General features: G+C 38.8%; 1 protein-coding gene across 5 annotated transcripts in view; it reads right to left on the bottom strand.

Moving 5' to 3' along the window:
• The window catches only part of CSDE1 (cold shock domain containing E1), a 33,654-nt gene extending 22,024 nt beyond the window's left edge, over window positions 1–11,630 (bottom strand). For 2 of the 5 annotated variants that reach the window (XM_053655882.1, XM_053655884.1), the window contains exons 1-3: window positions 11,533–11,630; window positions 3,344–3,741; window positions 651–797 (exon numbers count right to left, since the gene is read on the bottom strand). In XM_053655882.1, coding sequence (XP_053511857.1) covers window positions 651–788 — 138 coding nt within the window. In that variant the 5' untranslated portion in view covers window positions 789–797; window positions 3,344–3,741; window positions 11,533–11,630. Of the gene's footprint in view, window positions 1–650; window positions 798–3,343; window positions 3,742–11,217; window positions 11,306–11,532 lie in introns of those variants that run through there. The other 3 variants (XM_037135073.2, XM_037135076.2, XM_053655883.1) reach the window with 2 other exon arrangements.
• Between the last annotated feature and the right edge of the window lie 1,075 nt (window positions 11,631–12,705).

Here is a 12,705-nt window from a genome sequence, read left to right as displayed (position 1 = left end):
AAAGTTGAACACTACTAATAAAAATATTTTTCATTAGGAAAAAATCACCAAATTTCTAGAAAGATAAAGCCAACTATAAATACTTCAGTGTGTGGGATGGCCAAATCATGCAAACCAAAGTTCACACCCGTAGGTGGTTAAATTCTTGATATTTCACACTAAATATTGTTCTATTTGATACACATTAACTCTTTCAATTTTTACAAAAGCCCACGAGAAATATTACCCCCATTTTAACAATGAGGAAACAGACACAGAGAGGCTAAATGACTTGCCAAAGTCAAATGGTAAGAGTAGTCAAACCAAGAAGGCCTATGTCTACAATCTGGACTCTAACCTACTGGTTTCTCAAACTTAAGTTACTTGGAGATGTAGTGATCTGGTTAAAATACAAAATCTGATTCAGTGGGTATTTTGAGATTCTCCCCTTCTAACAAGCTCCCAAAGTGATACCAATGCTTTTGATTCTTGAATACACTTTGAGGAGGAAGGCCCTGTACTACTAAACTTATATTCAAGATTCAAGGTGAAGGAAATGCTTAGGAAAGTTAGAAAGTGAGTCTGCAGGGTATTTCAACCAAACTGGCCCTCCGAAGCCATGCTCTTAACACAAAGCAAAACAAGCTGGGATGGCTGCTTCCCTGACTTACAGATCTCTGATACATGGGGGTCCTCTTTTGCTTTTTTGTCCCGGATGAGGTAGAAGATGAGGATAAAGGTAAAGAAAGTGAAGGAGGGGCTGCAGGAGGGGGAGGAGGATCTGATGGCACAGTAAAAACGTTCTCCATCTCAAACAGCTGCGATAACATAGCACAATGTTTATAACTGAGAACAAATTAACATGTAACTGACAACCTGTATATCTTCAGATTTATCACAAAGTTACACTAGCAATATTTATCAGATTTCTGTTGACTAAAGAAATAAATTATAGCATCAAATTGAAATGTATTTTTTTAAAGCTTTTACACATTCCCTAATCTATTTTTAAAATGCTAAATAGATTCTCTAGTGGTTGCTACACTGACAACTCAGTCCAATTTCTTCTCGACATCCCACAACTTTACACAGAATCCAATATTCTCAATCATTTGTCTCCTTAAAGTAGGGTACACACAGCATAAGCCAAAGAGCGGTGGGGGTGGGGAATATAGACAGAGAGAGAGAGAGACACACACAGACACACACACACAGACACAGACACACACACACACACACACACACACACACACAGGGTCCGGCACAAATAATGCCCCTCTTCATTACAAAATCATGAGCATGAAGTTCTGTAACCTAACAACATCACACTCAAGCCCACCATATGACATTTTAGGTGAAATGTTCAAATTAAAATTATAAATCATTACACCCATATTATTACCCTACCAACCACACTCAAGCAGGCCTTACTTCTGCCAGACCCTGTATTTTTTTGCCCAGAGATATAAATTAACTTTTATAAATATTTACAGGAGAGGCCTTGCTGATTGCTAAGTCAGACCGACCACACATCACATATATTACCTAGGTTTTGAGAGGGAAGAGTGGAAAACTCTGATAGAGGTTGACAATGAAGCTCTGCTCCCTCACTTCCTTTCAGCATATCAGTTTATAATTGCCCAACTAAGTGGACAAAGTTAGCTATCTAGTTTAACTAAACCACCCATACAAACAGATTCTCCCAGAAGAATCTAGACAGAAGGGAATGCTAACATGGCAAGCATGGGCAAAGAGTATGGAAGCTGACACTCTGAATCCTTGTAGTAGTTCTTTAACGTCTACATTGTGAAATTAATGACTACCTAATGAGATCTGACTAGTGTGCCAAGATCAAGACTATGATACAGACTTACATGATCAGCAATAAAACATATATGTTTATCATCCCTCAGATATTAATTCATGATACTATGAAGTATCCAAATATATTTCTGGTGAGGGTGGAAAGTTTCTGCATTGTTAAGAGGTAAACTTACGCAGCAAACTAATATTCAGAATACAAGGATTAGGCTAAACAGAAAGCACTTCCACTTTAAATCCATTTCTACAACTCACATCAATGAAATGAAGTAGAAACCTTGTTATCTTTTTTACCCTTTTGAATAAAGATAAAATGCCATTTAATTTGCATTATCTTACTAGTCAGTCTAAATTGATTTTTAAAAAACCAGATGAAGAGGTAAATATACATTCTCTTCTTTGGCACTTCATCCTCTATTACTATAAACTGGTAACTCCTTTTGGAATTCCAAACCTTTATTTCCATCCACTTTAGAAAACTAAGAAGCTAAAGATTAAGAAGAAAAATTGCTTTTTATATTTCTAAATTCTGAAAATTTCCATTGTTTAATATTGCATACTGTTATATTTTCTCAATTTAGGATTACTAGCTAATGAACAATAAATTTGCACAACCTATTTCAATTTCAGGAAACCTCCAGCTAAACTCTGCCATTTTTACAAACAAGTTTCTAGCTGGACAACTGGATAGAGGGTAAGTCAATTCTCTCCAGGCTTATCTTCACATGCAATTGGTCACCAAGTCCTATCACTTCTACCATTAAAACACCTTGTATCTACCTCACTGACTATACCCTAGCATTTACCTTTCTTATTAAACTCTAGCCATTGCTCTTAACATGTCTTTCCATCCTCAGCCCAACTCTTAAAAGTGGTACCATTTCTCTTTGAAGATGTACTTCTGAATGTGTTATTTTAAAATCTTAAGCTACGTCAATTCTGAAATACAAAATCCATTAAACTCTTACTTAAAAACATCCGGCAATGTTCCTACAGAATAAAGTCAAATACAGTGGGCCCTTTAGAACCTGCCCCCCACCTCACAAAACTGTATTCTCCACTCCAGTCACATGTGTTTTCACTTCTATGACTCCACTGTTACCTTCCAAACTCTACCTCTGAAGGAAGTACCGCTCACCCTCAAACGTCCCTTCTCTGTAGGCTTTATCCTCGGCTACAACCCCCCCCCCCCATCAAAGACTACAGTGGGCATTCCAATCTGAAATCCTAACCTCTAAATAGTACAGATGGAGTTTTTCTAAGAGACCAATAAATCAATGCTAATAAATCCAATCTTATGTGAACAATTTCAGTGAAGGCCATAAATATTGCCCCCATTGATAGAACAAAAGACAACAAATTCAATAAAATAATCTAGGGTTGATATTAAATAAAATCTAGATTTTCAGACAAAATAGCTGAGAATATAGTTTCCATAAGACTTTTAGAAAAGAACCAATTGAAAACATCTTGTATCTGACCAAATAATTAGGAAACCCAGAATTATAAACTGATCGTTGCCAACAGGAAACTACAAACCTACCTCGCAGTGATAATCAAATATTGCACTTTCAGTAGTATTTGCTGAGTATTCTTTTTCAGCACACGTTTCAAAGGATGAAAGTTGCTAGTATTAAAAAAAAAAAAAAAAAAAGAGCGAGAGAAAATGATCTATCAAGCTACTGAAGAATACGACTGCTGCTGCACCGGGCAATCTCACAGTACAGCACTGAAGAAAGCAAAGACTACTAGCAGCGTTGGGAAGTGCTCTTTCAAAGCTGTTGAGTAGGCACAAACTTCTTGTTTCAGATCAAGTGTTGTGTCTTCAACTTGAGTGTACTCTTCTTTGGTCTTGTTGGTTGTTTCAAGGCTTGTTCTTTGCCTGATCTGAACTTGAAGCAGCAGTTTCAGGTGGTAAAGTCTGTTCTGTTACACTTCATACTAGAGATAAAAAATGAAGACATTAATTAAGTATAACTTCCATGAAAGAATCAGACAGAGGATGCAAAGAGAGAAACGCATTTCATTAACTTAGAATCATTTGTCACGTAAGTAATACAGGGAACTGGAAGCATATTCATTTGATGTTATGTGAGCAATCTCTCACATGCTAGTGGATGCCTCCTTTAGCATGCTCAAAATCAGAAATTTTAGTCACTGCTGACACCCCCTTCAAGCTCTAGGTTACACAGTATAATACTGATATTCAGTACAAAGTTTTTATAAACAGCTGGCTACTTTATAAACAACGGCTACTGTGTTAAGTATCATGGAAAATCTAAAAGAAATTCACACCATTAGGGGAGTTTACACACTTGCTGAGAAAAAGCAGAATATAGGATAAAATGTCAAAAATTAATTTGCTCAACTAATAAATGGGTACCAATTATGTCACATACTAGAAATACTGTTATGTACTGTTTAATCACCACTGCATGGGCATCGAAGCAACATGGTGAGCAAAGTCAAAAAAGGCTTTTATAATAAAAGGTAGAATTTGAGATTAATTTGGAAAAACAGACATATTTTTAAGAGAAAGAAAACAGCTGAGTATTTTAGGCATTAAATATCACATAAGCCAAGGCCAAATATACCACTAAATTCTAAGTTCCCTGAGAGCAGGGAATGTCACACCATTCACGTGATTTTCTACACCCGGCCTTCAGGCTGGGTAGATTGCATGAATGACTGTGTAACAAGTGTGGCTTGTTGTTGCAGAGGACTCAATAGGCCAGTCTGGCTAGAACAGAGGGCTGGGTTCAGGCGAAACGGGATATGTGCTGTGACAGGTGTACTGAAGCCAGATTATGAAGCCTTTCACCTTGATGTAACAGGAAATACAGTATTAGTTCTTGATATGAGTATTAAGTCTTGAATCCTTTGGGAGATGACTTAGTAAAGGAAATAGAAATGTCACTGAGCTGTTGCCATAAATAGATGAGAAATGCCTACAGAATAGAAACAATTAAGATGAGATAAAATGGAAAGAGAAATGAAATAGATGTCTAAATAAAACTACAGAATTATGTCTTATATTAGCTATAAACATTTTGCATAGACTTAAATGTTAACTAAAATGATTTATCTGGGGAGAAGGAAAAGAAAGATCTGGTTTTAGATGTATGGAAAGATGAAGAGCGTATTTGGGAAACATCACAAATAAAACTCTATGGAGAGAGGTCAGAGGAGGTGAAACAGCTTAAACTAGCAGAGCTCACTTCTAATCACTGATACTTACTAGTAAAATTCCAGGAACAAGTTAAATTATTTAATCTAAGTTTCAATTCCTCGTGTGCAAATAGGAATCTGGGTAGCAGCTGATCTGCGGCCTTTCCCTCTTATCTGTATTGTTCAGATTTTAGTGTATGTGCTGCCAAGTGATCACTGTGGCCATTTGTTTTGGTGACTGTATCTAACATTCCATGATGTTACCCTGTTACTTCAAATATTACATTTGTCCTGGTCACAATTTTATTTAAATCATTCTCCTATTACCCAGACCAGCTACTTCTTATTCTTCGAGGTAGGGTTCTCAAGTCACTTGGGAAGCTTTAAAGTATACCTATGCCTAGTTCCTTCTCAAAGAGTAATTCAACTGGCCTGAAGTAAGGTTACTTCCATAATGATCGATTCCTCCCTCTCCACTTCCACACCCAATGTTGCAAGTCTTAATAATGTTCTTTAAAGATCTTTTATCACCTTTTGTCCTAAATGAAATCATGTTAGTCTAGGTGTCTGACACATCTGTTAACTTCCAGGGTTAATCCCTTCCATTTTCTATCAAATAACAGTGCCAGAATGATCTAAAACTCCAATTTCATACCATCTCCTTGTCCAAAATCCTCGGTGACTTTTCCAGCACTCTAGATAGAAGTTTCTTTTTAATTTCTATTATTATGCCTTCATTGGTTGATTCTTATGTGCCCTGACTAGGGAACCGAACCCACAACACTGGCATATCAGGATGACGCTCTAACAGACTGAGCTACTCGGCCAGGGCTAGATGATCAATTCTTAATTCTGGCTGCATATCCAACCCAACCACCATCTGGGTAACTAAAAAAAATTCAAAGCCTGAACCCCACTCTGACACTGTAATTTAACTTCACTAAGATTAGGTCCCAGGTGTTGGTATACGTTCTTTATTCCCCTTCCCCAAGGTGTCTCTGACTTGCAACCAGGGTTTAAGAACCACAACTCAAGGTGCCTGTATCCTACTGGGTTGGCCAGAAAGTTTGTATGGTTTCCCCCCATAAAAGACATATTTTTCATTTTCACTAATGACTTTATTGATCTGGGTTATTTCGAGTATGTCGGCTATCTCTTGCTATTGGCTCCTAGTGGGTAGAGGCCAGGGGTGCTGCTAAACATCTTCCAATGCATAAGACAGACCCACAGAAAAGAATTATTTGGCCAAAGTGTCAGTAGTACCAAGAAACCTCACAAACCACTTTTGACACATTCCATCAGTCACAGCACCTTCTCCATATACCGCACATATCTTTTCTGCTTTTCAGTTGCATTTTCACCTTTCATGAAATAAAAAATACGTAGAAAATGTTGCAAATTTCAATATTAAAATAAGTGTACAAAAACCCACCAATTTAATGATGTTAAAGACAAGTAAGCATTAATAGAGCCATCATACTGGAAAAAATAAACGAACTTCTTGGCCAACCCAATATAAAGCCTTAACTACCCAATCAAGAAATAACCTCTTCTTTTTAAAAATACGGACTTGGAGCACTGGTTTAACTTTAAAAGCTTAGGTCTATTTATGAACCCAAAGACCTCAGAACTGCTACCTGATGATACTGATGAGAATTTCAAACTAACAAGGTTGTGTGTATTGAAACAAAGAATCAAGAGAAACAACTTATCTTGAAAAACTTGAATTGAGTTAACCCAGTCTAGGGTGTTGTACAATATTATGTTAAGAACTGCCAGGTCTGTCACTTAGTACACAGAAACAAGACACTTCCAGAACCCAAAATACCACAGGGCCAGTCTTGAGCATTTTAATAAAGCCTATTAGGATCTATCAAAGTTCAAACAAACCCACCAACTAAATTTCATTTCATTAGTATTTTCCCAGTTATGAACTTTCCATAGTTAGCTAAATGCTTTTCAATCAAATTAACACTTAGTGAAACACTATAAAGGTATCTGTTGGTCATTTTCATAAAATTGGCTATTCACTCACACCAAGATTACTAACATTCATGGATGGTAATGAACAACTTTTGCTTGAGCCCCTCAACATCAGTGCATCAGGTTCTACCTCTCCAAAAGCCACGCACTTAAACCATGTGATTTGCAGAGCACCAATCAAAAAACTAAGGAACCATCCATTCATTCATTCATTCACTCATTCATTCAAAGGAACAATTTAAATGTGGATCCCTCTCCCTGACTGCTAAGTAATCAAATGCTTTCTCCTTTGCTCCATATGTAAACAATATCATCACCAGTTAATTACCAACTATTATGTCATGTTGTTTCAGGAGTTAAAGCCAATTCCTTTTCTTGAACTGAAAAGCCAATTGAAACAGTTAATCTCTATTTCACCTGTCTTAAACTTATCATCACCTGTTTTGTTATTTACTAGCTCTTTCAGCTTGCTGTTTTACCTGAAAAGCCTAGCAGAAGCCAAGCACAGCGGGTACCAAATTAGTAAATGTTGAACTAAAACAATTTATGTGATCTCAGTAATCAATCTAAAATGTATCACATAATCCAGTTTACCATTTTCACAAGTTATCCTCAAAGTTTGTATAAGCACACACTTGGGGAGAATGTTAATGAAAGTCTACAAAAGTCTCCCATCAATAACCCACCTTTTTCAAAGTACCTTCTTCCTTTGAGAAGGGCAAAGACCCAAATAGGCAGCACTAGAATGAAAAGTTTCTCTGTATTGTTGATTTTTTAAAAAAGATTTTATTTATTTATCTTTAGAGGGGAAGGGAAGGAGAGAGGGAGAGAAACATCAATGTATGGTTGCCTTTCATGTGTCCCCTGCTGGGAACTGGCCTGCAGGGAACCTGCCTGCAACCCCAGTATGTGCCCTGACTGGGAATCGAACCGCGATTGTCTGGTTCGCAGGCCCACGCTCAATCCACTGAGCTACACACCAGCCAGGGCTATTGTTGATTTTTTTATGAATAATAATTTTTGCTTTTAACTTTATAGTTCACATTTCTTGGTGCATTAACTCAAGTTAAAAGTACATTACATTTTGCTATAATCTGCACAACTGAAGTGCTTAACAGGTTCTAATTCACTTTTACTGCAGCATCTAAGGAAAGTAATTAACCAGCTTCAAACAACTTTTGTCATCACCATGTTGAATATCAGAAAATCTAATTGCTCCAACTATCTTTTTGTGCATGCCTAATAATAATGATGCTGGACTGTTAGGTACCTTACCAGCTACTAAGTTACTAGAAATTATATATCCATCTATCACTTAACTGTGCTTCTACATACACTAATACTTTGATACAGGACAAATGCCAGTGTGGGAAAAGCTGAAGAAATGCTTCAGACACAAAATTAGGTAATAGTGTCAGACCAGCAACGTCCAAAAGAAATATAGCGCAAGTCATATACATCATTTAAAGATTTCTAGCAATCATGTTGAAGTTGAAACAGGTAAAACCATTCAGGTGGAATTAATTATGTATCCTATTTAAGCAAATATATACAAAATGTTATCATTTCCCACATGTAATCAATCTAAAAAATGAGTTTTACATTCCTTGAAATCTAAAGTTTATTTTACAATTACAGCACATTTCAGTTCAGAATTGTGCATAGTTCAAGTGCATAAATAGCTAGTCAAGGATAGTAGCCACCACACTGGTCAGAGCGAGCACACACTGCACTGGTAGGAGGAAAAGGCGCTGGCATGCATAATAAAACAATACTAAGTATAAGGCCCCTAGCCAAAGACCTCCACTGAAAAAGAGAGGCCGGCAAGACCTAACCAACTTGACCACAGCAAGAGTTTGTACTTGCATCTGAGAAGCAGAGTACATTAAATTAACTAGCTGGCTGTGTACTGGCTGTAGCTGCATACCCAATGTTCAATGTGAAACACTGCTGATCAGTTTACTTTCAACTACACATTAATGTTTTACCTCAGAATAAAAGGATAGACTCTATACAAAAATGCTCCAAAAATAAAATTACCATTCAATACTTCTGAACAGAATACTGCCTAGAGAATACCATATTCAATTTAGTACCCATAACGAAAAATGTAGTATAATAGAATTCCTCAGGCTTGGCAATATAAGCTAAACAAAAAAAGAAGTTTTGTACTGATCTGTCTTTTAACTAGGTATTCACACATTCAAGTAGAAAACATTCTAATATCAAGACAAAGAAATTTTTAAAACTCCCGATTTGGCAGAAAGGATTTAAAACCAAGAAATGACTGGATTCAAGTCATTCCTACCACAGCAGTTTTACCACTGCAGACATTCCAGCAATTAAGTCTTTAAAAATACAGTTATAATTCTAGCTGTAGTTATTATGAAAAAAATCCTACAAGTTTTATAGTTATCTGTGAGACAATTTGGGTCAAAGGTTTCCAAGTAATTCCTTGCTTTTTGAAAAGACAGAGCTAAAAAGGCAAATCAATTCTTTATGTTTAACAAGATCACAAGATTAAAATTTTTTTTGTAATACAGATCCAAAATTCAACTCCTTAAAAATCTATCCAAACCCATTTGCATGTTTCAACTGCCTTGTCAAGAGTATGCCTCTCACAATGAGAATAAACTTAATGCTACAGAACTGTACATTAAAAAAAATTAAAATGGTCATCGTATGTACATTTTATCATAATTTAAAAGAAAATATTTTTTAAAATGTTGGATGGCCCTGAAGTGTGTCTTTAGGTAGAATGAGAGGAAAACAGGAGTAGGATAAAACATGACTGCATCAATTTTCACACTCATTTTTGATTTGCTAGGATTTACTAGAATTTTCAACCACATTCTAAAGGTCATACTTGTTAGCCAGAACTTATTTACAAAAAAAGAAAACCTATCTTCCATGTCTCAAATACTTTACTTTTCAACTCAGCTGCTATAAATACTCATCTCCATGGTAAACATCCAGAGCAGCTGCAAATCACTACCATCTCTTTTATTTCCACTCAAACCACGATCATCTTTTATTTCAGGCCCAGGGATAAAAAGAAACGAGGCTGAATATTTATCTGGATTTTATGACTCAGGCATATGCCTGTTCAAGTGTATAAGCCCCCTGCTACCTACACCAAGAATACCCTTTACTGGTTAGAATCAAAAGGACACCAAGATATATTGCCCCTCAATGGAGTATTGAGAATGCATGCTTTCTAGAAACCCAAAATGAAAATTACTCAGCGTTTGATCTAGAATAACTAATATTAGGTGAGCTGTAATTTAGTATCTACATCTTATAGACAGGTAGCTCTGGAAGAGAGCTGCCAGTTCATACGGTCTTAATAAAAAGCTATGTCTCTCAAGGAAACAGACTTAATACTAGTGTCTTAGAACGTGTCCCCACCACCCTGTTTCCCAACAGTTTAAAGAGGACTACATTCTTTCACTCATTTTAGGTGCAAAACAAGGAAACTGCCTAGCACAACAATGTTCCGATTTTTGTGTTTGCAGATTAGGATAATGTTTTAGGTGGCGTCCCCTACTTCACTTCTGAGCCAAACGAGAGGAACCATTTGGATGGTTTTAAAAGAAAACCTTAAAGCAGAAAATTGTGTCGCTAAGACTTCGTACTTGTAAAACATTGGATGGTAAAAGCCTAGAAAGTGTCTCCGATCACAGCTCTAAAAAATCAACTCTACAATGACGAAGCCAAGCCGTTCATTGCACAATGTGGGGCTGGCTCTTGCAACATACGAGCTAGAATGGATGGTAAGGAGGACCGATTCCACTAAGCTCTCACAGAGCACGCCCTCACTTCAGGATAGAAGGGTGAGTGAGTGCCATGTGTCTAAGATTAGGGGCTGGTTCCCTCGATCAGCCGAAGAGGAGGCGAAGAGGGGAAGGCAGGGTGCAGTGGAAATAAGGATGACAACTCGGCCGCGCTACAGTGCTAAACGTGGCTGGGGAAAAGAGGTGTCTTTAGGCAGTGACATGAAGCGGGACCACAAAGGAGGCGCCACTGCCGCACTGCGCTCTGGTACTAGTTAGATCCTCAAGCAGGTGACAGCTGGGATCTATAGGGTCGAGTTAGGGTAGGCCCTTTTCCTCTGCCTCCGGCTCTTCCAGCCTCACACAAAGGACCGCGCCACCACCCCCTCGCCCCGCCCGCCGGGACTTGTAGTTCCCGTTTCCCTCTCCAAACCGCAGACGAAGAAGCGGCCAGACTACAATTCCCAGCAGCCTCCGCGCCCCAGCCCCGCACCCCGCCTCCATCTTGGCTGCTGTCGGAGCCTCCATTTTCGCTCCTCTCTTCCCTTTAGTCACTGCCACCGCCACCACGCGCGGCTGCCTGGCCTCGACTTCTTCCTTCGGCTCTGCGGCCTGACGTGAGGCCTAGAGTTGAACGAGGGCCAGGTGTAAAAGCCCAAAGCAGAGATTCAGGGTGGTATTTTCCCCTACCCGGAGCTTTAGGAGGGCCCACTATGACTTAGAAGTCTCTCCCGTTAATCTTGGTCTTCTCATATGCCCTTAACCTGGCTTCTTGGTACCCACAGTTGGACCCTAGGGTCGTACTCACCCCAACAGCTCAGCGCCCCCTCTCCAGCGCCGCCATAAGCAGCACGGCCCGGTACGTAGGAATAAATCTCGCTTTTCTCGCGAGAGTTGCGGGCTCCAAGCGCGTGCACAGGAAGGGGAGGGGAGCGTATTCCTAACACGCTTGCGTACCAGGACTGAGTGACGCCCGCTGGTACGCTTCGCTTAACCGACACGGTGCCTGCGTTCCACTATATTTCTGCCCCAGTAAACTGAGGGAAGCAATCTCGGTGTTTACTGACAATGCTGGGACTCTCGGGACGGGGCGGCAGGTGACTCTTTGGCATTTCTGATCTTTGCTAACCGGAATATGGTGGAAGCAGGTAGACCTGGCTAAACCTGGAGGGCGAATCATTTAGAGGGCATAGCCAGCCATGCCATATAAAGGATTTCTCTTTTCTCAGCTATGATACAAGAAGCCCAGAAGCCTCAGTGCAAACCTTCCTTCTGTTTTCTGTTATATTAGATTGGACTTTCTATAAGTATAGGTCACAGTTTTAACATGATAATGTCGAAGTCTTAGGTGAGATCTTTGTCGCCTAAAAACTATATTGCTTGGAAAAGACGGGCAAGGCAGCATAATCATTAAAACAGAAACAGACTCCTTTAACTGACCTTTCTAGTTATCCGTGGTGTATCAAGTAATCAAAGAGGCTGAATCAGTAACCAAAAGGCTGAAATCAGAGCAAACCATCTTGAGTTCTAAGAGGAGGCGGTATCCTGCTTCTCATGTTCAAAGATTTTCTCTCCACCTAAGTTACTATTGATCCAATCTGATACCACCTTTAACCTGCCTTTGTTCTGTTTGATGCCTTCCCACGCTTGCCTAGGCACAGATATTTGCTTCAGTTTCAACGCTTTCATAGCTTACTCTATCGTGATTATTAGTCTAGACTAGCTAATGATACTTTGGGACAGGGCCTGTGACCTTCATGATTGCAGCCCTGGTTCCCGACAGTGCCTGGCATAGACATCTCTCAAAAGCTTGCTGAATGAATAGCACTAAATAGGGTTAGAAGTTGTTAGAAATTGGAATGTTCTGTTGGGGAAATACAGAATGTCAATATAGCAAAGCAGCTATTTTGTTTCCTTTGTCCAATTTTGTTTAAATTATTTATTTATTTTTAGAAGGGAAGGGAGGGAGAAAGGAAACATC

Source organism: Artibeus jamaicensis, unplaced genomic scaffold (assembly GCF_021234435.1).
Source record: "Artibeus jamaicensis isolate MK-2021 breed Jamaican fruit bat unplaced genomic scaffold, CSHL_Jam_final scaffold_1689, whole genome shotgun sequence".
NCBI classification, from domain to species: Eukaryota; Metazoa; Chordata; class Mammalia; order Chiroptera; family Phyllostomidae; genus Artibeus; species Artibeus jamaicensis.
The sequence above is the reverse complement of the archived record's forward strand: the minus strand, read 5'-3'. Positions and strand labels throughout refer to the sequence as shown.